At 36.4% G+C, this 26,938-nt stretch overlaps 1 protein-coding gene across 1 annotated transcript in view; it reads right to left on the minus strand.

Annotated features, from left to right (window-relative positions):
* LOC141349039 (ankyrin repeat and BTB/POZ domain-containing protein 2-like) overlaps positions 1-26,938 on the minus strand; it is a 69,944-nt gene that overhangs the window by 20,331 nt on the left and 22,675 nt on the right. The window contains exons 3-4 of the mRNA XM_073868891.1: positions 12,350-12,499; positions 4,251-4,458 (exon numbers count right to left, since the gene is read on the minus strand). Of these exons, the coding sequence (XP_073724992.1) occupies positions 4,251-4,458; positions 12,350-12,499 (358 nt within the window). The remainder of the gene's footprint in view (positions 1-4,250; positions 4,459-12,349; positions 12,500-26,938) is intronic.

A 26,938-nucleotide genomic window follows, 5' to 3' on the forward strand; every position in this document is an offset into this window, starting at 1 on the left:
AAAATAGAAATCTAATTGTTTTCAGTTGTATACATCTAGGGTTGTATGTGCAATTGAAAATGCTAAGCATAACTGTCCCAAGGTATTTTAACACTTTGTTTTATATAAGTAATTAAAATGAATCATAAATAATTTGTCAAAATGTCTGGATGGCATACTTGAGCTTATATTGCCCACAATTTGTGCTACACAAGCTGTGAAAAATTGTGACATGATACTACATTTACATTTATTCATTTAGCAGATGCTTTTATCCAAAGTGACTTATAAATGAGAGAACATTTTGTCTCAGAGGTACAAGCTTATAAGTACTTTGCCATCAGCAGTGCAGTGTACTTTTTATATGTAATAGAAGTATGCAAACTAAAAGTGTACTCATACTCCCTAAGTAGCTGTTCTGCATGGACACATCTTCTCCTTTGTGATCTGGGGTCAGTGAATTTTCAAACCTCTCATCTTACAGCGTCCCTTGATGTGTGTCCACTTAACACCCATCACTCCCCTTCACCTCCTCGACCTTTTCCTCCCTCTTTCTCCACCCACTCAATACGCGATACACAGCCTGTCCACGGCCGTCATAAATCAGCGTTTCCTACTAAAAATCTCAGATAGCCGGACTCCTACATCCGTAACGCCCCCTTAACATTTACGGGCCTCTGTTAGGACCACACAGTACGCTTGTACCCCATTGTGGTTTCATTTCAAACAAAGGTTTTATAGACTTTTCAATAGGAGGCGTGTTGAATAATAATTGAGCCCGTTACCGTTATTACTGCCAGATGTAAGGTACAACCTGTACCCATTCTGCTCTACCTCACATACACACAGATTTTTTTAGGCACAATGACGAAAGAAGAGTCCGGGAGTTGGTAGCAAGGCGTCATTGTCGTTTTCCACTTTAACTTTGTTAGGTCTTCCATAAGTGGAACAGCTGTAGCCAATAACAAGCCCGTACACATCACACAATACAGTGTGTGAATACACAATCTGGGCAAAGTTTTGCTCTGCAATCGACAATGAACATCAGAGTCTGCAAAGGACTGGATTCACTTAGTGTTTGGAGGCAGGAGAAGCATATCTCTTCCAGATGATGTTGTACCTGTTTGACCTGTAGGCTATTTAAAAGAAATCTGAGGAGAGATTTGGGCGCCCGATTATAAGTTTTGGCCTGGCTTTGCTTGTGGTTGCAAAAAGCTGCACTTATAGTTGGTTTTTAAACTTAATAAAACATCTTATACTGTTCACAAAACTTTTTAATGCAAAAAAATGTCTACTATAAGTTCTAAATGTTTACATTTACGCATTTGGCCGACGCTTTTATCAAAGTGACTTATAGTGCATCACTAACTTTATCAGTATGTGTTTTCCCTGGAAATTAAACCCAATTGGATGAGGTTTGTAATTCTAACACAGTTTTGAGAATGCAACTAAATAAAGTTCATTTTTCAGTAACTACAGTTTGGATGTTTTCAAAATTGTTCTTGTACCCTAATGCATTCCTTCCAGAAAAATTAAAAGTTTTTTGTGATGGTTGCATGCAAAAATCCTTGATCTTGCGGCACGTTTTCTTAAAAAATGCGATGGAATATGCAGGATATTTATGCAATTTTATGCAATGAAAGTGAACTTGCAAAAATTGCAGGAACTTGCAAAAACTGCGGTTGGGGTTTGCAGCTTTTCAATTATGTTTATGTCGCGTAATTACGTCACTTCATAACGTTCCCATAGCATAGATGGGATATATGTGACTTTCTGCTATGAAAATGCGGGGATTATGAAATCATGCAAGCCCCATATATTTTGCGCGCTGAAATCTGCAATTTATGTGATAAATATGCTGACTTTGGCTGATGCCAGGGAACACACATGTGGCGTTTTTCCACTGCATGGTCCAGCTCGGTACGGCTCACTTTTGGGGGGGTTCCACGGTGTACAGTACTTAGTACCTCATATTTATTTTTTTTGTACCTCGATTGAAGTTCCAAGCAAGCCGTACTAGTGTTGGGACATTATGGCCCATTTTGAGATCGTCCTATCGTCAGCCTGTGAGATCTCCGATACACGATAGTAACGGGGGGGGGAGCAGTAGGTTACTCATTTATTTATTTGTTAATTAAGTCACTTGATTTATGGACAAAAAGAAGCAAGGGCAACAACACTGTCATTACCGCAACCTTCTTAAAACTGATGCCATTAAGCCGAGCACGGAAAATCCCAGGCACTGTAATGCTGCGTTCACACCAGCCACGGTAGAGACGTCAAGCGTGAATGATTTCAATGTTAATTCAATGTAAAGATTCGTTTACTTCCGTCTGAAGGTCTCACGGCGCGAATGAGGCATTGAGCGTTGCCACAGGAAACGCGTGAGCTGAAAAATCTGAACTTTGGCGGAAAATGACACCGCATTAACCAATCAGGAGCTTGCTCTAGTAGTGACGTGATTACAGGAAGCGAGCAGAGTCGCAGAAGACCCTCCCATGACGTGAATTTCCGAAAGACTAGAAATTCACACGCGGCTTTCACGCGTGAATGAAGCGAGTAAACTTGGTTTTAACCCCCTGTGCGCTAACAACCTCACTAGTACAAGTAAATGTCAGAGGCGCATTAAAAGCTCATGTGCAAGGAAGAGTACGAATGAATCCATCCCACGCGCATTCAAGTCCAAGCAAGAGTCCAGTTGTGTGCGAGAAGGAATCTGCGCACGTTCAAAGTTCTCTCGTGCAAAGTGAAACCTACAAACCCTCTCATCCGAGGTAAAGCATGCAATGCGTATGTTAATGTGAAACTATAATGATCATAATAATGATCATCGACAACTATCGTCATGACAGCCTGCAATTGGCGATATATGTCTGACGATCGTCGATACACAATACTATCATCTAATGTTAACAACGATCGCTGATTGGTCAGAAAGAATCGTCACTATTAGCATGATTGCTAAATGCAAGATTAGCCTACATTTAAGCACCATGACATCATCTACGTTTTATTGTATGAGTTTAAACATTTTTGTATTCCTTGTGGTGAAAAACATCCAAATGTTGAGAATCAAGAACGCTATTCCATCGATAAGCTACATTGCTTCTGTGTTGTGCATTTGTTTGTATCACGTTTACGATTGTCACGGCAAGAGAAGTGGAGCAACTATAACGTTAAGTTTATAATCCCACCCACTTTGAAGCGGCACTAAACTCCAATGAAAAAGCAAACAGAGCTAAAGTTAAAGGCGGAGTCCATGATGTTTGAACGCCAATGTTGATATTTGAAATCATCTAAACAAACACGCCCCCACCCCAATAGAATCTGGACCTTCTGTTGATAGACCCGCCCCACACATACGCAACCATGCATTTGATTTGATTTTATTGGCTATAAGTGTGTTTTGGTAGTCGGCCCGTCTCCTTTTCCAACGCGTTTTTCAAACATCGTGGACTCCGCCTTTAAGCGAGCCAAACTTAGTTGTGTCGAGTCGATATTTTATTGACAATACCGCTAAGATATATCAATGCTATATCTCATGGCAATTTATTACGTATTTTACAAGGTTATTTCGTTAATTGTGTTTTTATGATAATCGTGTATTTTTGTACAATTCACTTTGTAGGAATTAGCCAACTCGTAAAATACGTATGAATTCTCGTCAGATTAGGCTGAATATATACCTTGTAATGAATTGTAGCTTTAAAGCATCTACCAGATCGTAAATGTAAAATTCTGTAAACATTACAGTATGTTTCTAATAGATAACTAATATTTAAGATTCTTCTAAGTAGTGGAGAATAAAAACCCTGTTCTTTATATAATATTATATTGTGCCAAGTAGCATTCGGAAAGCCAACTCATTTAGCGAATTGCTTTGTTCAGATGGTTCTTTAAACTAAAAAAAAAAAACTGATTCACTAGAGTCATCACACAGTAACTCAACCTTGTCATATGTAAATTATCTTATTAACTTCCAGTAATGCAGGTGCCCTGAGGACTTCCTCAAAGCGAAACTGGACAGATAATGACCCATTCCTAAAACAAACGAAATATAATGAACTTCCAGAACGCAGCAGATGGGAAAGAGGTTTTAGGAGCTTTTCACTTCTACTGTATCATTAACAGCTTTAGATGTTCCTTCAGGCTGTTGGATTTTACTTGCATATCAATGGGCCATTAGGGGTTAAGGGGTGTTAATTAGTTCAGGCCTCACTGTGTGGATTGTAGACTGGATTAATGGGAGGGGGTTAAGTAATGAGTCTCACCTTTCTTTGCTCAGGGCCATCCTGGGTGGATCCAGGTTGGGGTTCTCCATAGACTCCATCTGAGGGCATCGCAGGAAGTAATAGAGAGTGTGAAGGGCATCCGGAGACCAGGAGACGGGTTGCTGGCGGGCGTGGCGAGCCGGACTGAGACCGTGACGGACAGAACTTAGACGCTGCATGTGGTGCATGGCCCGTGACACCAGGTCACCTGATGAACAACAAGGGGTAAGAGAAAAAATGTAATCTTTTTAGGAATACTCATTCACAAAAACAGGCCATCACACTTTTGCACCCAACATAACACAATTTAATCAAGTTCTTTTGAGATATTCATCTACTAAATATTCAAAAAATATTTAATATAATAAATAAGGATCCAAGGCACATTTTCTGCTTCCAAAATATTAAATAGCCTTTATTTAAACATTGCTTACTTTAGAAACATTAAAAATCTAAACTAAAACACTGCACACTGATGCATTTCGACTATCCAATATGGCTGAACTGCACCAGTGTGAATCGCCCCAAGATTGAATCCAAAGGTTCCCTAAAACCGTAAATGTTTATTTTTTATATACAAATGGCATTGAAATTAATGTTGTTATTGGTTGATGTTGTTGTCACTCGTTGAGAGACTTCCAAAGTTGTTAATTTTTTACAATTAATTTGGCTTATAGTCAAAGTATTTCTAGGTCAGTTACCACATCATTTTAGGTGTTTGTGAAATAAATACGTTATATACACTGAAAAAATGATGTTCAAGTAAAAAAATTATTTTCTTTTTGTCTTTGATTAAAAATATCTACAATTTCTTAAATTAAGTTGCTATTTATGAGCAAAACGACCCAGGAAAATGGGTCTGGTTTTAAGAACAAAAATATCAAATTTAAGTGATTTTGTGCACAAAACAGGCAAAAAAAATCTGCCAATGGGATAAACAAAAAAATCTTGAACATTTTTCTTAAACACTAAAATCAAGAAAAATTGCTTACCCTATTGGCAGATTTTTTTGCTTGTTTTATGCATAAAATCACTTAAATTTATATTTTTGGTCTAAAAACTAGACTTATTTTCTTGGGTCGTTTTGCTCATAAATAAAAAGCATCTTAATTTAAGAATTTTTAGATATTTTTAATCAAAGACAAAAAGAAAATATTTTTTTTACTTGAACATTATTTTTTGCAGTGTATATAACGTATTTATCAAAAATCACTTAAATTTTATATTTTCGGTCTAAAAACTAGATGTATTTACCTGGGTCATTTTCTCATCAACACAAAAATTTCTTAGTATTTTTGTCTTGTTTTCAGTAAAAATATCTAAAAATGTTTAAATGAAGATGTTTTTTATTGCTGAGCAAAACGACCCAAGAAAATTAGTCTAGTTTTTAGACCAAAAATATAAAATTTAAGTGATTTTGTGAATAAAACAAGCAAAAAAATCTGCCAATGGGGTAAGCATTGTGGGGTAAGGTATTTTTTTTATTTTTCTTGAATTTGGTGTGTAAGAAAAATGTTCAAGATTTTTTTGCTTACCCCATTGGCAGATTTTTTTTCTTTTTTATGCACAAAATCACCTAAATTTGATATTTTTGGTCTAAAAACTAGACTTATTTTCTTGGGTCGTTTTGCTCATCAAGAAGAAGCATCTTTATTTAAGAATTTTTAGATCTTTTTACTGAAAGCAAGACAAAAATACTAAGAATTTTTCTTGAAAATCATTTTTTGCAGTGTTGACATAATATCTAAAAACTTGAAATATTAAAACATTTATGCATATCTGAAATCTCCTTCATGGTATTATTTTCAATAATTTAATGGTTGCCAACTTTTAGCAAGTAGCACCTGCATAGTCCAATTCGAACTAATAGGACCAAAACCACAAGTTGGCTTTTATCGCAGGGCTAATGTGGAAAAATCATTCAAAAAGACAAAGTCCCTACTCTAACCAGTTTAGGTACACCCACCTGCTGATCTCTTTTCCTCTGTTTTTGGTGAACATATAAATATCTGCTTCAAAAGTGCAATTCAACACTCATTTTACCAACATGAAGAGACAATGTTGCGGGCTGGCTGCCCTATTTGTGGGAATATGGGAAGTAATCGCCCCTCGGGTTCATTTTCAAACCACAGTGTTTTGATCTGAAAGATGCCAAACTTGTAGCAATAGGAGCTCTTTGTGCTCCGCCAGGCCGTACAAAGGGCCTTAAGAGAATTAAATAAAGCAGTCAGGAAGTTGTGGAGTTTTGCTACTAATTCCAGCCCCTAAGGTTCACATCATCTCTATTAGACTGGGAATATTAAATACAACATCCTCAAAGCTCACAGTAAGAGCAATGCGAGTCTGTTCGCTGTTAAAGGGATAGTTCACCCAAACATAAAAATACTTGCATTATTTACTCACCTTCATGTCTTTCCAACCCTGTATAACTTTTTCTTTTAGACTTTCAAAAATGTTTATCTTGATTATGTTATTACCATCGGCAATTCAAAATACAATGAATACGTAAGGAATAATTGCACACCCAAGGTGCAATGCCGTTTCACCGCAGGTGTGCATTATTTTCAAATAATTCAAAGGACCGGAGTCAATTATTCCTCTTATACCACGGTTACCACAAACATTGCTCTGGTGCCTATTTTTAAGACATTTGACAAGTTAATTGTGCGGTTATCAGAAATTAATGCATACCTACGAAACATTTCTCAGCCAATCAGAATACAGCATTCAACAGACCCGTGGTATAATTCTATATAACTCTAGGGGGCGGTTTTCACAGACAGGGTTTATCCTAGTACCAGACTTTAATGCATGTCTTAGTTGCCTTTATTTCAAAACACCTTGCACTCACATATCTTAACATATACAGTAGCAGTGACATTGTTTTGTCTCAAGATGCATACCCAGTAATGTTTTTTGTAAAAACTACTTAAATGTCCAAAAATACTAAGGTCTAGTCCTAGATTAATCTAAACCCTGCCCCTATATAAAGAAATCATAGTTTGGATTGCATATGGGCTGTTTATTGACAACATTGGTAACACTTTACAATAAGGTTGTATTTGTTAACAATTGGCTAATGCATTAGCTAACACGCTGTAAAAAAATGCAGCATGAAGTTAAAACAACTTGTTCATTGTTTGTTCATGTTAATGCATTTACTAATTACTAATTAACTAATACAACCTTAGTGTAAAGCGTTACCAGGACATTGAATTAATCTTGCTATTACAGGTCACAATTGGCCAATCAAGAGTCACTTATTATAAAGAGCCATCGAAGCTATTTAATAGTTTATTAAATCATTGTACTTTATTTAAAGATTTAAAGGTAATTTTCCCCTACAGTATGTTGAATTAACTTAAACAATTCCTACAATTGGTAACACCTAAATTTTTTTATTTTTATCCAACATAATTTTTTTTAAGTGTTACCAATTTAAGTAATTTTTTCCAACTACTAAGTTTTTACAGTATATTTATTTATATTTCATCAGTAAAGAGTCAATCATAAATTGCAAGGCTTATATTTAGTTGGTTTTCAATCATTTGAATATGAATAATTTATTTGAAGATTATATTTAAATGTTCATTTAGTTTCTTAATAAAAAAAAAACATCAGTTATATATTAAAAAGTTACTAACTAAAACATAATTATGAATAATAAACGGGGTCGCACACCGGGCGAGAAGCGCTGCGTCGGTTGTAACAGCTTGCAGGTATCGTCACAAAAGACAGTTGCCGGCAGTGTATGTACATTCATAAAAAATAATGTGCTCGGTTTTTTAGATACATGGCGCGATGCAGTGCAGCGCTTCTTGTCCGGTGAGGACCATGATGAAAGTCCTAGCTATTACCATAACATAAAAAATCTATTTATTTCTAAAGTTCTTTTAGAAAGTTCATCTACTAAAAGTTCAATAAATATCATTGAATCCGAAAGGGTTCCCTAAAACCATAAATAAACAAAAACGTCAAAACCATTGACATTGTTGTCACTGGTTGAGAGTCATACCACATGATTTTAGGTGTGAAAACCAAATTTTTTGTAAAAAAAATACATTTTATAAACATAAAGCTATGATATCTAGACAAATTGAGGTCTTTTTCATGGTATAAATTTTTTTAGCTCTTTCCCCGCCATTGACGAGATATCGTGTCAATAAAGAGAAAACATTTCCTTGTCAATGACTCTTTCCTGACGAGTTTTTACAATAATCTGTAATTCCGCTATTATCCTAGATGGCGCTCTTACACAATTTATAAAAAACTAAAGCAAAAACGAATGTAATTAATTATAAACTGTGTTTTGATAATTGTTCTGAATCTGATCTCTAATAGAATTCCTTTACAAAAATGCAATTATTTCAGCTTTTTGCTCAAAATTTGGTCTTTTCGAAGAAACCTACCCATAATTAAGAGGTTATAAAAAGAGAACAAATGAAGATAGCGTGAACGTTTTTTTCCCCGGTTTGTTTTTGTTTGTTTGAAAGCAGAGGGCCTGTTCTTTCATTTGATCTTTAAATATATATACATATAAGAAAATTTTCATGGAATGCATTTTGTGAAACTTTTGTAAAAATCACAAAAAATGCGAGCGGACAAGTTTTAAAAAAGGCTTTAAAAAAGGCTGGCGGGAATGAGTAAATAATTCAGTGGTTGCCGACTTTAAGTAAGTAGCATACCTGCTTAGTCCAATTTAAACTAATAGGACCCCAAAAACTAATTAATATAAATAATTTATTTGTAAATTATATTTAAATGTTCATTTAGGTTCTTATTTTTAAAAAACAGTTATATATATATATATATATATATATATATATAACTGTATTATATATATATATATATTTATTACACGGCTCTCTGGAATGCTTGATTCTGATTGGTCAGTTGAGACATTTGCAGGTTCGTTCTTTTCGAATAATAACCGCTCCATATAATAACGCATAGCCGGACTACTTGCACGAGTAATATCGCTCCGCGCCAATAAAGATCCATAAAGATTACTGTCTGTGTGGCGCCATCTTGTGACAAACACTCGACAACCACGACAAGAGAAAGTAACTAAGTAAAACATGATTAAGAACAACAAAGATAGTTTGTCTTCAAATGTAATCTAATATTGTGAATGATATAGGACCATGATAAAAGTTCTAGCTATTACCATAACATGAAAAAAAAATTTTTTCAAGGAACACTGGTAACCAACATTGGCCCTCATTGTATGGACAAAAGAGACATTTCTCAAAATATCATCTTTTGTGTTTCTCAGGAAAAAAAAATAAGTCATACAGGTTTTTAATGACATGAGGATGAATAAATAGACCTTTTTATATGAACTATCCCTTTAAATGGAGCATTAAACTGACCTTTACAAAATAGTTGCATTTTTACCATAGGGGTCTTCCAGATGTTCAAACTGCCTAAAACTGTTAGGATGGCTGATGTTTCAAATTTCAAATCCCTGACTTGTTTGCATCCTTTCAGATGTCAAACTGTCCACACATCCTTGCTGGATCCAATCTTCATGAGTGCTCACAGGGAAAATACCAAATAAGCCAACAACCTCCTGTGCTGTTGTACAAAGACATCTCTCAGTGAATGAGTTTAGTTTGTGTGCATTTGCTAACGCCTAACTGGATGTTTAGCCTGCATGAACGTCCCCTTGTGCTTCGGGAGACAAATACCAAAGTGTTCGGGTTTTGAAGTAGGAAATTTGTGCCGTTCCATCAGTAAACTCAACCCTGCCACAGCTGGGCCTGTGGCATGACGGGTAAACACAGAAAGTACGGAGGACGACCTGTGCCTACAAAGAAACTCCTTTAGTGATGGAAAAAATCTCATTTTCAAATGTAAACTCACGTGAGAGGCGAATCGAAACACCGTACAGTGAACCAACAGTCTTAGTGGGCGTAAAAATGTCAAAGTTTCACGCTTTAAGGTTTTGTTAAATTAACCCGTTTCTACGAACTCCTCAATGAACTACTTGAAAGAATTGATAAATGCTTTGTATTGGCATGAGAAGAGAGAAACAGAACCAGGCTTTTATCAAAGAAACCAAACATGCAACTTCTCATTTTAAGACACGCCAGTCTGGATTTATCAAGGCAGAGACGCTGGTCGGCAGTCTTCTTTCTATTCTCTTCTGATAAGAGATTTGAACATCCTGCTGGATTTATCTGAGAGCAACTGGTGCACTGAGCACTTAACAAACCAGATAATGACCACTTGACGTCCGTCTTAGACTCCCTTGCCTTCTTTCTTTGTTTAGATAGCAAACACGCTTTCTCTTTGGGAAAGACGCGAGTGATGTTTATCCAGAATGTAAAATAATGGGCTAATCAGCTCGGATAGATAAATCCCATTGGTATTATCTCATTGTCCCCATTGTGTTTAGAGAGACAACGGTAGGCAAATATGTCTCATGATACTTGCAACAATCTTGTCTCCATTGAATGTTATCTGAGCTTTCTGACAGGTGGAGATATTAACCACAATCAAATGATGACAAATTGAGTCTAGATGTCTAATGCTATGTACACACCAAACACGCAGCATCACATTCCTCGCTCTAGATTACTCACGGGATTTAACTTTGTGTCATGCTAATTTTTCGCTTAAGCGAAGACTCGTTTGAGGCGAATAGCGTGTGTTTTCACAAATGTTTTCCATTTCGCGTCATTCGCATCGCCCCCCTCGAATTTGCGTCTATTCGCGTCTTTTCATTGACTTGTATGTAATCTACTAACGCAAATTGTTGAATTCGCGATTGGTGTGTATGTCCCACAAGAGGTTCATACCAAAAAATGTATTAAAATCAATTCAAAATGTATTTATATAGCGCTTTTTACCATTTATATAATGTATGTGTGACCCTGGACCAAAAAACCTTAAACAAAAGTCTTAAGTTGCACAGGTATATTTGTAGCAATACACAAAAATACATTTTATGGGGCAATATTATCATTATATTATATTTTTTATGCCAAAAATCATTAAGATATTAAATAAAGTTTAATTGTACAATTAACTCAATTTTGAAACAAATTTATTGTATTGTATGTATATATGATTGTCATGAGTTAACTTGTGGTTAATCGCTTTTTATCTGTTAACACTTCAGAAACTGCATGTTCACTGCAAAAAAATGACTTTTTTACATAGTATTTTTGTCTTGTTTTCAGCAAAAATATCTTACAATTTTTAAATTAAGATGCATTTTCTTGATAAGCAAAATGAACTAAGAAAATAAGTCTAGTTTTAATGCAAAAAATATCAAATTTAAGTGCTTAAAAGCCAATGGAATAAGAACAATTTTCTTTAAATAAGTGTTTATGAAAAAAGTTAACTTGTTTCAAGAAAATTTTTCTTATTCCATTGGCAGATTTTTTTTGCTTGTTTTAAGCACTTATTTACTTAAAGTTCATATTTTTTGTCTAAAAACTAGACTTATTTTTCTTGGTCATTTTGCTTATCAAGAAAATACATCTTAATTTAAGAATTTTTATATATATAAAAACTTTATTTGCGTGCGATTAATGCAACGCGCACTTTCTGAAGTGTAATATTAGCACAGGAAAAATGTGTGATTAAGTTGCGATTAATCACGAGTTAACTCATGACAATCATGCGATTAATCACGATAAAATATTTTAATTGATTGACAGCCCTAACATTTATATTTTTACATTCAATCATTATTTTCATGTTATACCACGGCCTGTTTGAATGCTGTATTCTGGGTGTTGATTATTTTCTGTCAACCGCACACATAACCTTTAAAATGTCTTAAAAATAAGCACCAGAGCAATGTTTGTGGTAACCGTGGTATAAGAGGACTAATTGGTCCTTTGAATTATTACTTCGCATCGTGCCACATTACCACCTTGGGTGTGCATTATTTTATTAAGTTGCAAACATACAGATGTTTCTCATGCCCATACAGTACACTAAAGGCCTTCTCAATGTGCGTCATACTGTAAGATCCTGCTATGTGTGACATTTTCATAAGCTTTAATGTGACCTTTATGACTCATCTACAGTCATTTGATAAATTTCATTACAGACAGAGAGGAAGTGAGACAGATTCAACTCACTGAGCTCTGAGATGCTGCCAACACATGTGGCCAATAAAGCCTGTTCAAGTGTCCGGAGCTCCAGCTCGGCATACGCGTCCTCTCTGCTATCCAAACTCGTCTGACGGCCCTCGGTGTACGGACTGAAATGAGCAGGAAGTGACAAAACACCTACGAGAGACAAAAAGAGAGAAAACTAGTAAAAAATACAGAAGTTTCAATGTTTCATCATAAACATGAGACTTTGGATATGCCATGTGGTCTGTTGTTGACATACACAGATAATTGAAACCCACCAAATTGTGAAGGATAAAGATCAGTATATAGAAACAAAACAAGGGCAGTTTTGCAGACATATTTACACCAAAGTCAAACTACAAAGTGACATTTTGGCATTCGTTTGCACACATTTCTATCTCACACACAACAGCTCTACTACACAACATAAACATGTTTCCCATTTACAGTACCGCAAATAAACGACAGTTATAAGAGAAAAGAAAATCAAAGGTGTGTTTACTAACCAATCATAATCACAACCCCAACCTTAACACCTAAAAACCCCACCTAAAATTTCCAAAACCAATGCTCCGGGGAGGACAAGTGTGAACAAATGCAAGTATTATCAAGCACACGATTCCATAAAGACGTCATGAAACTGATTTATTTCATGACTAAATGCAAAAGTCTTTGTTAATAAATCTTATTGCATTTTAGTATAAAGCAATCGTCAAACATCATTAAAAATTTGTAATAGAGGACTCATAACCCATCCCCTGGAAGTAAGTTGTCAAAAGAACGCACATGTATCTCTCTCGTCCACTTGTAATCTGATTGACCGAAATGCATCTTAATAGCAGGTATAAATTTGCTTTCTTATCCAAAGTGTGGTGTGTTTCCTAAGTATCGAACCAATGACCTTTGCACTGTTAACAGAAACATCAAGTTCCTGCAAATGGGACGGTACGATCAGAAATCTGTTTTCCATGAAAGCCTTTCCCTATAATAATTGACCAACCTGCCAAATTAAATAATTGTGTAAGATCTGGATGACTTCATTAAAGCACTGATCTATGATGGATACAGTTACGCAACATGACGTATAATTTGTTTGGCACTTCTTTGAGATATTGGGACCGAGTGACTCAGATCCTAAGTTTTATCCTCTATGCATCTGCTGAACCATCATGCGATGATTTATGTTGTCTCCAAGAGTGACTTCCTATCCACACGCAAGAACCGGGAATAACAGAGCGATGGCTTGTGCCGGAGCGGGCCAGTTACAATTCTCACTGGTTCTTTGTAGTTCCTGGGATAAAGCTTCGGGGTGAGATCCCTGCCAAGCGAAAGGAAACAAGCAAGGAACCCTTACAGAGAAGCGAAAACAAAGCAATATTGTAAAAAGTCCTGTTTCTGATTTATGGACAAATCTGGAACGGTACATCGTGATCCCATCCGTGCACTTTAAGGGGCTTAGATTCATCCAGAATGTTTAGAAATACCTCTTCTGCAGTAAACTACCAACATGCCGATTCCCGACCGATTGTTTTCCATCAAGCAAAGGTTGGCGATACAGATGGATCCACTCTGAACCAATACACAACCTATTTATAATACCACAGTCTGGTACTACGGGAAATCACGCTTTGGACTGCTCACAAACGCCATAAATTCCAGTAGACAAAGCTGGATGTTTGTTTACAGTAAACACTCTTTAATGTTATCTGTGATTTACATTTATTACGGTGCATTTACAGCTTTAGCTTGGCTGACTACCGACAATACGGTGAAATGTGATATTATACACAAAGACGAAAATAAACTTTTTATGAGGGATGAACCAGATTCCTTCCATAAGCATTACTTTGTATTGAATGGATCTGGGTGGTTGCCAAAGCACTCATAAATGGTGCAGGGTGGCTTCACAGCAAAAAGTGTGAGGAATAAAAATAGCTTGATGGAAGTAGGACCACTAAATATGGCTAAATAAATAGATTTCAAGATGATCATACACTAGACAAAAAAAATCGTAGTTTTTCGTTCAAATAATACACTTTTAAAAATGATTCAAGATGCATTGACTGAAGGGCAAAATGACCTAAGAGCTATTACACAGTGACGTTTGCAGTCAACACTTGAAATGTAAATTCTCAGAGAATGCATTTTATTTCCTAAAACCCTGATAACAGTCTAGACAACAGAAAAATATCTGTCTCATGTTTTCTGTTTAAGATGAGGGAAATATACATTCATTATGGATGTGACAAAAAAGAGAAAAAAAGTTTTTGGGAGACTGCATACTTTGTAGGATTTCTGTAAATTAAAAGGCACAAACCAAAAGCAATAACATCCAATAAATGTAAAAGGGATTGCTAAATAAAGTTTTTGCAAATTTTTGAGGAAAAAAACATTATGGATGTGACATTTCTTCGTTGTGGATGTGACCATTCTGAAATCTTTTCTTACTTAATGGAAAAAAAGCTTTAAAAACTTTAACAGGGACTTAATAAGGGAACATTTCACAAGACTTTTTTAAGATGTAAAATAAATCTTTGGTGTCCCCAGAGTATGTATCTGAAGTTTGAGCTCAAAATACCCCACAGATCATTTATTATGTTAAAATTCTCACTTTGTAGGTGTGAGCAAAAATGTGCCGTTTTGGGGTGTGTCCTTTAAAATGCAAATGAGCTGATCTCTGCACTAAATGGCAGTGTCGTGGTTGGATAGTGCAGATTTAGGGGCGGTCTTATCCCCTTCTGACATCACACAGGGAGCCAAATTTCAATTACCTATTTTTGTACATGTTTGGAGAGAATAGTTTACCAAAACTAAGTTACTGGATTGATCTTTTTCACATTTTCAAAGACTGTAAAAAAGATGGACGACGCCCGTTCGCTCTTCCATTGGTGAAAAATGAAGCCGCCAGTGTCCCGATACGGCGCTGACATCTTGGGTCTTGAGTCTGCGCAGTAGCGATTTCGGGACCAGTCCTGCGCAGTAGTGAGCAGGAGGTAAAGCCGCGAAATCAAGGCCCCGCCCTCGCTCTTGTAGAATGCGCCTATTACAGCTGTCAATCATTAAATAACTAACTAAAAACAAACTTATTTTAAAAACAAACTCTTGAAGTTACATCAGCGTGATAAAAACTACAAATAACAGAAACCAGCTTCGGAAAAAAGATAATTGAAGTGTAATTATATTGTTTATTTGGTCTCAAGTCCCATTGAATAACACGGGGAGGCGGGATTTATAACCTATACTGGGACCAGTCACTGGGGGGGCGATCAAGACGTTTTAGCTTCACTTTTCAGGGCTTGTGTGGCACGCTTGGTTGATAGAAGCACTGGGGACCCAATTGTAGCACTTAAACATGGAAAAAGTCCGATTTTCATGATATGTCCCCTTTAAATCACCAAATATTGACGTCTGAGATATCGGTACGGTTAAAAACTTTTTTCTTGCTAAGGTTGACATTTGCATGAAATTAAGACATTAAAAGACATCCTAAAGAATTAAAGAAATGAAGTTTTAACTTTATTCTTATCCGCACTGCTTCTCAAGTAAATGTTTCTCGATTTAAGAATTTTTCTGTATTTGTCCTGGAAAACGAGGCAAAAATACTAAGAAATTCAGTTTTGCTGTGTGTGATTTTCTCTTCGGTACACTGTAAATACCAAACACATGGCTAGATATAAAAATATCGTGCTTGGTTAAATCTTTATGAATTTCCAATTATATGTGGTTCAGGATTTCCAAAAGGCAAGTCAGAGAGTTCTTGTGACCGGACGTCCCATTTCAAGATTTAAATTTTTTCATCATGATTGTGACATTAAATAAAAAATGACTGAGTGCAACTAATTAAAATGTTAAAAACCAATGCACAGATGCCTGCACATATCCATCCACAAACATATGATGTGGCTGGATGCGAATGGGATTCAAAATTCCTCCATAAAAATCCAACCCACAACAAATTTGTCCAGCTGCACTAAAACGTGTGTGTGTGTGTGTGTGTGTGTGTGTGTGTGTGTGTGTGTGTGTGTGTGTGTGTGTGTGTGTGTGTGTGTGTGTTGTCCTGTATAGAGGGCATGACAAAGCCCAGAGTATTTGCTGATGCTGGACGTTCCTAACAACAGAAGTGACTTTACGATGAGCACACATTCGTGCAAATATGTTTAACAGTGAGGTACTGCACTCCATGTTACAGTTTACTGACAGGAGTCATTTCTCACCGCTTTACCACTATTTCCAGGTTTAGGTCTTATCAGAAGTTTGTCGTCAAATTTCACACAAATACACAAGAAAAAGATGCTGGGTTATTTTAACCAAGCTTTGGGTCAAACGGGGACAAACACAACCGTTGGGTTAAAATTATCGCGAGAATGTTTATATTTAACCCAACAATGGGTTAAAACAACCCAGTATTTTGGGTTAAACAACCAGCATAGGTTAAATTACAACCTGACGGGTCAGGTTTGTACCTTTTTGACCCAACGGTGGGTTGTAAATAAAATAACCCAGCATTTTTTTTTAGAGCAAACCATTTCTAATATATGAAAAGCTTCACTGTAAAAAATTTGCTGTAATTTTGCATTTTTATGAAAGTTAAGACTATTCTGAAAATATCAAATGGTGTAACCGCCAATTGCGCGAATGAGAAATATTAAATACTTTATCCACCTTGATGGCATGTCAGCATAATCATCATCAAAAAATATATATTATCATATAGTATTTTAAAAATATCACACGAAAATACATTTTATCATTAATTTCTAAATGTACATTTTAATGCATTTTTTTAATATTTGTCTGGACATATACTAAAAACAGCTCTGTTTTCTAAAAAATCTTTGACAATGATGTAAAAATGTATGTAAAAAAAATCTTATTACACTAAACTAGATGATTATATATTATACCACAATTTTATGAATATATTTATATTTTCATTAATAAAAAATACTAGTTACACCAAATGACACAGACCGGTTACACCACATTTACACAATTATCCCCCAAATATTCTTTCAAAATGAAATAAAACCAAACATTTTAGACTTGGTCCTCAAAAAAGAGAATGTATGCAAGTAATCTGCAAATTTATTTTTAAATTTAAACCCTTTTACATGTAATTGAACCATACGGACACAAAATAATTAACGTCACGTCATTGACCCAAAAACAACTTGCATTGACATAACTTAAATTATATCAGTGGCATTGTTTTGTTTCAAGATGCATGATAGTAAGAGATGTTTGTAAAAATGACTTAAATATAACTAGGGATTAATATAAACCCTGTTTGGGAAACTAACGCTATGTGTGTTTTCTGAGGATCAAACCCATGACCTTTTGCGCTCCTAATGCAATGCTATACCAGTTCAGCTCCAGAAACACAAACCAGGTGCGCTGACAAGCTTCCAAGAGTTTTTCTTTAAAAGCTAAACCAATCAGTATACAGTATGGTGGTCGGTCTCAAAATGTTAAAGCTAAAACTAACAAATCTCTCTACCAATCCAGCGTCACACTAATGTTTATTTAATATCTCACGCTAAGAACGACTGACAGCAGGTATGCATCCAATCTTCTCAACACTTCACACATCATTTTCGCTCTTTGTGCTTTTGTGAGCTGCTATAAGTTAGAAACTGAGAAAAATCCCTCGAGTCCACACCCAGCCTAAACTTCCCACAGCACGTCCCAATACACTCATACATGAGGAATCTGCTTGTCTTGTTTGTTTAAGATCACTACTATTGGGACACAAGTGTGACAAAAGGGACGAGATCTTTACGCTGAAGTGAAAATCAATTTTACTCACACACCAGACACCAGACGTAACATGTTAATAGACAGACAGGCAGATTTCCATTTAGGTGTATTTACATTGAAATTCTATTATTTAAAGAATCCCGTCTCGCGCTTCCAGGAACAACAGAGTCCATATAGGCGGCATTCCTGCAAGCTAATTGGTCTGGAACTAAAGATGTGTTTGGTCTAACACCCGTCAGTTGTTCTTCAGCGTGTTAAGTGCCTCCTCTCTCTCCTTTACAGGCCCACGGGCCTCGTTCTCTGATGTCTAAGTGGCCTTTTACATTCAACAAAGGCCACCTGCTTAAAAAACAAGCACTTTATTCATAAGGACCTTGGTCATTTCCTGACGGCCAGAAACGGGCTTTGTGAAGATTTAAAGGAATCCCGGTCAAAGGATCAAAACACAATATGAAGGTTGAAATGTCACTAAACACCCAACCTGTTTTTTAGGACATCCAGAAACAGTGATTTTTGTTTCCAGATGCTGGCTGTAAGATTTCACACGTGGTTAAAGTTAACTGCACCTTAAGGCAGCTGCTTTGTAGGTTGGGGGCCTTTAATACTTTAGGATGGATGTTTAACACTTTAGAACCTGAAGCAAAAATAGGTCATTTTCACATATTTTGTTTATTTTTTTGACTGTCAAATTCGTCAGGAATAATTGTCGGCGGGCTGTTGAATTATAAGAAAATAATGCAAACCCAAGGTCTTAATGCGGCATGACGCGAAGCAGGTGTGCATTATTTTCAATTATTCCACATTTTGTTACCCCAAACATTGCTCTGGTGCCTAAGACATTTGACAAGTTAGGTGTGCGGTTATCGAAAAAATAATGCATACTCATAGAACATTTCTCAACCAATCAGAATACAGCATTCAACATTTTTTGCTCATTTTAATGAATACAGACCTTCCGCGTGAAAAACCCGTTTACTTTCAGTTTTAAGATAAGATGAGATGTTCAAATGTCACAAACACACTATTTGGTTTAATCATTTGTAAATATAATGTCATATGTGTTATTAAAAGACATATTTATATTTAATTTTATGTCATATTAAACTGTACCTGTCAAAATGATTTGCAGCCGTGTGTTATTAGTTTCAGGCGGTTGTTATCTCTGAATAACATACCTTGGAATGTCGCGACTGGCCAATCAAAGAATCAAACATTTAAAGTCGCCATGAAACGGAAGTATCAATTGCCTAATTTTCCCCGTGGTGACGTGTATCCGAGTAAAATCGGCCTCTGAAATGAAATAAGGCAGGGCTGGATTTGAATTTGTCCATCGAGATCTGATTGGATCATTTGAAGTTGGGTCGTGTTGCTAATTGCTAATCGCAGCGATATTCTCCCGGACCCCGCCCACCTGCCATACATTTGACCGGAAGTAAAGAGAGATCGTTTTTAGGAGGGTAGGAGATTTGCATTTTAGATTAAAGATTATGAGGGCACATTAATTTTTTTAATTAATGAAGCTCACAGATAAATAATTTCTAAAAAATACCACAATATTACAAAACAAATTACAGTTTTTTATTTTACTTTCATTGCGACTTTAAGAGTGCCGTGCAATAAGTAAGGAATAATTGAGAACCCCTTAAATTATTCGAAAATATTATGCATTATTTTCAAATTCAATTCAGTCAATAATTCCCCTTATACCACGGTTACCACACACAGTGCTCTGCTGGTTATTTTTAAGACTTTAGACAGGTATGGTGTGTGTTTACTGAAAAATATTGAACACCCTTGGAAAGTTTGTCAACCGGTCGGAGTGGGGCATTTAGCAGCCCTGCGGTATAACAGATATTGTGCCGCGGGTCTGTTGAATGCTGTGTTCTGGTTGGTTGAGAAATGTTCCGTGCGTGTGCATTATTTTTCAATAACCGCACACCTAACTTGTCTTAAAGCAACACTAAAGAGGTTTTTTTACCTTAAAATAACATTTCCAAAAAAGTTTTAGTCGTTCATCCACTCGAAATAGGGTGAACGGCACTTTTACATTTGCTTTGCAGCCCTCTATTGGCCAAAACCACACTAAAGAAGTTTCCAACCGTCGTGTCGTGGTCCTGTAGTTCGAGTGAAAACTACAAAAGCTTGCTTTACGGCAGACCTACAATCCAATCAGAGCCAGCTTTGCTGCAGTAGGCTAAATTATTTACGACAGTGGTTATGGACAATTACGCTTCTAACCTGTAGGGGGAGCAAAGAGCAAAAACTCTTTAGTGTTGCTTTAAAACGTGACGGAATAATTGACTCCAGTCCTTTGAATTATTTGAAAATAATGCACGGCTTCGCGTCGTGCTGCATAACCACCATGGGTGTGCTTTATTTTCTTATAATTCAATGGCACGTTGTCAATTATTCCTTACATATAAAACACGAAAAGTAGCTAACAAATAGGGATGTTAATCGGTTGTTTCATCTCGATATGATCGATTAATACTCCTAGCCACAATGATACATTATTTATCAATACTTCAATCTGACAGGACAGACAACGTTTTTGATGTTTATTTTTTTTAAATATACTGATGCTAATAATTTTTAAAAATAAAGTTGACATAAGTATTAAAAAAAAACTACCTAAAGTATAAATTTCTGTTTTCTCCATAAAGTCATCTTACGTAATGTAAAGAACATTCTGTGAAAATTAAGGTAAGGTCATGTAAAGATTCAAATCAATGTGAAATCAAACTTTGATGCTCCAAATCTCATCATTAGATTATAAGACTTATAAAAAGTCACATATATGGAAGCAATAGTGTTGTTTATGATGCCTTAAGAGTCTAAGGAAAGCGACTGATGGCTTTGAGGGTGGTCATCTCCGGGGTGGGGGGTTGAGTCCATTTAAACAGTAGGCAAAAATAACAGGGTATCTGTGTGGTCAGTGTGTGAACATTCTGGTTTATATCATTAGACACAAGATCAGCAGGCGCAGATCACTTCACACCTGCCTGTCAGACTGATGTATCACACTGAAGTCGATCGGCCGCCCTGTGAATAATCTCACATCGGGAGAGCGTTTAGACACATTTGACACAGCACATTTAAAAGAATCACATGAGGTGAAAACATACCAAACCAATATACGCATGATACATCTACTGTATATCCCAAATGTTGGCTCACACAACACGCAGTTGTTCCCAGGAGGCTTTGTCGAGCTTAGTATGTTTTTTCTAAGTCTTGATTTTCTGGTCCTCTGACCCGAGATCATTGAAAGATCTAATGCTGTAAGCATAACAAATATATCACGCTTTACGGCTTCATGCCTCGTGTAAATCCTGCCTTGTGAAATTAAGCCAACTCTGGAGCCAGTGGTTTCTTTTCATGTTTACAAGAGATTACCGCAAATGATTTCGTTGTTCCCATGTTTCAGGTAATGGATGGTTCTCAACATCGATCTACGACTAATTTTGCTTTGCACAGATTTAAAACGCTTTCTTTACAATAAGGTTGTATTGGTAAACGCAATAACTAACATGAAGAAACAATAACCAATATAGTTATATTATTATTTAATTTAAACATTTGATTTTACCCACTGCGCAAAGTGACGTCGGAATGACGTCTTTTTCATGTAATTTTTGGACGTCCGAATCCGGTCCATAAAAGGGGTTGTTTTGTAACGCAGGCGACGTCTTTTTCGACGTCTTCTGCACATCTAAATGTTTACATCCGTAGAACCTCCGTGTAAGGAAAAGAGACATGAAAAAAGCGAAAAGAGATGATTGTCTCTGGACTTCACCCATCCATTCCAACACCGAAACACTTCAGTCGTGTGGGATTCGAACTACCGATCTCTGGGTTACAAGCAAGTCTCGCTATCCACTCGGCCACACATATGGTCATATACACATGGTCATATACTTTTAATATAACGAACTACACATTTAATTACAGATTTTTTATTGTACATTTAGATGAATTTGTATATAATTCAAGAAAGCAGAAAAAACAGTACAAATAATATAGACTATTCGTAAGTATTAATCATGTTAGTACAATAATGCTGATATTTGTAAATAAACACATTTTTATAGGCCTAATCATGTAATATAGACATAGGCCTGTCATAGACGTCCAAATGACGTCAAAAAAATGACCCAGTTCAAACGTCAAATGTTGCCTGTAAATATGACGTCCAAATGACGTCAAAAAAATGACCCAGTTCAAACGTCAAATGTTGCCTGTAAATATGACGTCCAAATGACGTCCAAAAAATGACCCAATTCAAATGTCAAATGTTGCCGTAAATATGACGTCCTAATGACGTCCAAAAAATTACCCAGTTCAAACGTCAAATGTTGCCCGTAAATATGACGTCCAAGTAGGGTCATGGTTGGATGTCCAAATAGTGGACCTAGTTTGGACGTCGAATAGATGTCCAGAATTGGTCATGGACCGACGGACCCAATATAGACATGATCTGCACGTCTATCCGACGTCCTGTGTTTAGTGGGTAATAATATAGTAAATGCTAAAATGAACTAAGTTTAATAAATGCTGTAGATGTGTTAGCTATTATTATAAAGTGTTACCTATGGCTTTTGGTGCAAAACTCACCACATGGCTCTACTATTACTATTACTATGGTTCCTAAAGTGTTCACATAGTTTTTTTAGCATTGCTGAGGGATTATAGGTGGTTGTTAGGGCATCGCAAAGGTTAATGCAGAGAATAAGAAAGCAAACAATACTGATGCATTGTCAATACCTCTAATTTAAGCTTATTTTTTTTAATCATCAGATTTAAGGCTGAACCCTGAGATCTGGTCTGCAGTCGCCTCTCAAACACAACTTACAGGAGACCATAAACAATCGGCCTGCTGTTTAGCCTGTGAATGATGGAGCAATGGTAAATCTGATTGGCTGGGAACTTCAGCATGAATGGATGGAAATTCAGCATGGTGTCAAATGTTGATTTTATTTCCCTCTCTCTCTTACACACACACAAACACACGCTTTTACTATACGTGTTCCCTCAGATGTTATGTTTTAAGGGCCGTCACCCCATTAAACAACATTTCAAAAATAGCACCCATGAATCAATGAGGCCAATGTTTCAGTGGGAATATTAATTATTTGGGGCTTTTTTTGAAAGTGTCATTTATGAAAGTAAGTGGTGTTTATAATACAGTTATAATGCAAGAAACTTGACCATCTAAAAGAATAAGACATCAGCGTCTGGAAAAAAGAGGGCGCAATAGATGCGAAATGTGAACCGCCCCTTAGGCTGTTATGTGGCGTTTACTAAGGCAAGGACAACTAAATAAATAAATAAATAATCCTAATAAGTGGAAAACAAGACAACAATTACTGATATATTTTGTAATAATGCCATATATCCTATGTATTTCATCCTACTGTATGTACGGTTTCAGCAGTAACAACATAAACAAGCGGCTGTCGTGGTCCGCACGTAACTTCCGGTAAACTCCGCTAAGAATAAATAACAACAAAGTTCTTTAAACGCAGTTTATTTATATAACAAGCAAAAAAACAACACATAGATTACATAGGAACCCAAAACATTTGTTATTTTCGACGAGGTTTGTTCAAGAGATCAGTTTAGTAAATAGTCAGACCATTAAAAAAACGAAGCCGGAAGTAAAGTTCGGATCCAGACGTGTATCGCGTCAGCGCACGTTTGTCCGATGAAACCGTCTATAAGTTATGCATGTATGTATGTATATATGTGTCTTTTTGGTAAAGCTGATTTCCTACAATGCTATGGTTTTCATACAGTGTATTACAGTTTCTTGTACTACACTGTAAAAAAATGCAACTTGAAGTTAAAACAACTTGGTTTTTCAAGTCAATGCGACATGCTATTTTAAGTTTGGACTTGTTATACGTTGACATAATTAATAAAAACAAGTTGAAATTGTTAAAGTAACATAAAAAATATGAAGAGTTTGGTTCCAAAACGCGATAAACACCATTTAAAAAAAAAAATGAGTTAGTGCCAAAATCAGTATTGTAATAGGTCAGTATTAAAAAGTGAGTTCTTAATTTTACGCAAAATCCAATATCCGCCGTATTGTTTGGTCATCTTTTCTCCTTTTTCCCCAAAACGCGATAAATGCCGCTCAACAAATCACAGTGCACCATTCCACGCATTGTAAACAATAATGGCGCCGCGTTGAATACATACAGAATCCCAGTTTTCTTCATCTACTTTGTACTTTTTGATCAACAAACAAACAAAAACAAAATAATACTTTAATGGCATTGATAAACCTGTGATGGTTTTCCGTGACGGGGAAGAAACGTAAGACATCAAAATCTAATAATTTACACGAGAGGCACTCGGGCGAAGGAAAAATGTTGGCTGTTGCTAACACATTGACCCCAGAGGATCTTATGAAAAACTTTCCATTATTTTACTCGAAGTCAACAAAAAGCGAGCAGGACCAAAACATTTTACAGCTGATCGCTGCCAACAAAGTTCAGCGACGACGTCCCAAGGATGACATGACAGTGTTCTTAATATGACAAAGTACGTGTTTTGATGAATGCCATTAATGTTTATTTTTTTACATTTTGATTCAATAGATTTATAGCATTTTGTGAAAATAAACTTTTTTTATTGCATTTTGTGGAAAAAATAATCAGTTTTATATAATAAATCTTTAAAAAATCTAATTATGGATTTGAATTTTTATGTTTTTATCACCTAAAGATGTGAAAGTTTGTAACAGAAAATAGTGGTTTTCATCTTGTCACCTTCTTGGTATAGAAAACACATTTTTATAAAAATTAGTCAAAATGGATTTATTGGGTTTTGGAACCAAACTCTTCATATGTTGATTTGACATCATTTTTACAGTGTATGTGATAATGGATTTTAAAAATCTACAATAAATATTAAAATAAAAGATTAAATTATTCCTCTAATATAATTTTTTTACACTGTCAGGACAATTATTAAAACTGATCCCTAGCTGTGACTCAGGCCGTACCCAACACCTTTGCACCTAAAGAGTTCATATTAGTTTAGTACCTCAAAGGTACATATTGGTATCAAATGTAGGCATATCTGTAGCTAAATGGAACATATTAGGACCTTTTGAAGGGGTACTGACCCATGACAGCTTGGGGCCATTTTAACAATTTCTCTGACTGTGTAGTGTGCACAAAAAGGTGCAGTTAAAAAAAATCAGTGCACAAACAAAGCACATGTGTTCAGACAAAAATCCCTTTTTATAACTACAGGACCACCGCCTAAGACTTTCAACACACTACAATTGAATTTACTGGTGAGGCTTAGTTGAATCATCACAAGTAAATCTTGTAATAGTCGTCCACCGTTTTATAGTGGAAACCCGGTTCATACCAGGAAAATACCCAAACCTCACTTTCCTGGCATAGAGATGACGATATTCAGACCAATTACACCGTCTTTAATATACTGCCTGTAATTACAAAAGTTCGCCTGGTCTGAGTGCCGCACAGCTTTCCAGCAAAAGTTGCTGTTTATTAGTAATTAATAATCACTAATGCAATCTCTCAAGAGAAAACTGAAGTTTTAATAAAGGTGTTTCCATTAAAAAAACAGGAAAATCCAAACTAAAATCTCCCTCACACTCATGACAGCAGGGTGTATCTTGATCCTTCCAGCCCCGAGGGGATGCAAACTCACAGATGTGAAAATTCATCCCAACACTCGGTGCGCTGACCTCTGACCCTCACACCTAAATGAGTCAAACATTCAATCTTACAACAGTATAGCCATCAGCACGAAAAGCAACCCCCGTGCACGCTGGGAAACAAAGCTCCTTTGTGGCGGTCCATTCATAAAGATATCATTGTTTCAACTCTACACATGTATGAAACACAAGCTTATGAAATCCTGGTATGCTTTCAATTAATGGACATTGTTGCTTTAAGCAGCTGTATGCATCAGTAGCACCGATATGTTTTGTATGCATTTCTGTGGGGTTACTACATCAGGGTCATGGGTTCAATCCCATCCATTAAATCAGTTATATTTATGCATTTGGCCACATTCAAGGTGTAATTTTATTAGTATGCATCTCCCCTTGGATTCAAACCCATGAAATTTCCATGGCTAATGCAATGCTTTACCAACTAAGCAACAATAACGGGGTAAACCACAACAGGTGCTCAACCTATGTCTAATGTTTTGACACTAACGAAGAGAGTTGCCGTCTAGTTACAGAGCAGCCAGACAAAGTACAGACCTCACCTGAGCTTTGTCATTACAACGAAGGTCCCAGTTTAATTAAAAGTTAAGCGGTCTACGACCCTTGGTAAATTAAAGCAACGACAAGAGAGACGTCTCTGCAGTCACACAGAAGCGTGAGAGAGAACTGCAAGAAATTGGGAGTGGACCTGCTACAGAAGCAATGCTGCGGTTTTCAGACGCACCACAAATCATTTAAAGACACTCGTGGCCATCTCTGAGGATTTCAAGATTTGCCGTTCTCCACCCTCATTTATTTCTTTCAGTTCGTGGCTTGCATGACCACAGAAAACAAGACCCAGACCTGTTGTACACCAATGTCAAAAGACATAAATCTCTCTTCCATCCGTAGTCGGATCGGACCGCAACTTGGTAGACCATCAAAACATACAAACCAGTCATCCGGTGGTTGCCTGTTACCACTGTAACTGTGAGAAACTGGACAAATGGGCGGACAAGAGTCTTGGGTTGACATGTCGAATCATGCGGTGAGGAGGTTAAGCGACTCGGCCCCTGTTTTACAAGCTACATCAACTTTTGTGCCGTTCCCACAAAGACTTTTCTCAGGAATAACCCGGG

Source organism: Misgurnus anguillicaudatus, chromosome 6 (genome assembly GCF_027580225.2).
Source record: "Misgurnus anguillicaudatus chromosome 6, ASM2758022v2, whole genome shotgun sequence".
NCBI classification, from domain to species: domain Eukaryota; kingdom Metazoa; phylum Chordata; class Actinopteri; order Cypriniformes; family Cobitidae; genus Misgurnus; species Misgurnus anguillicaudatus.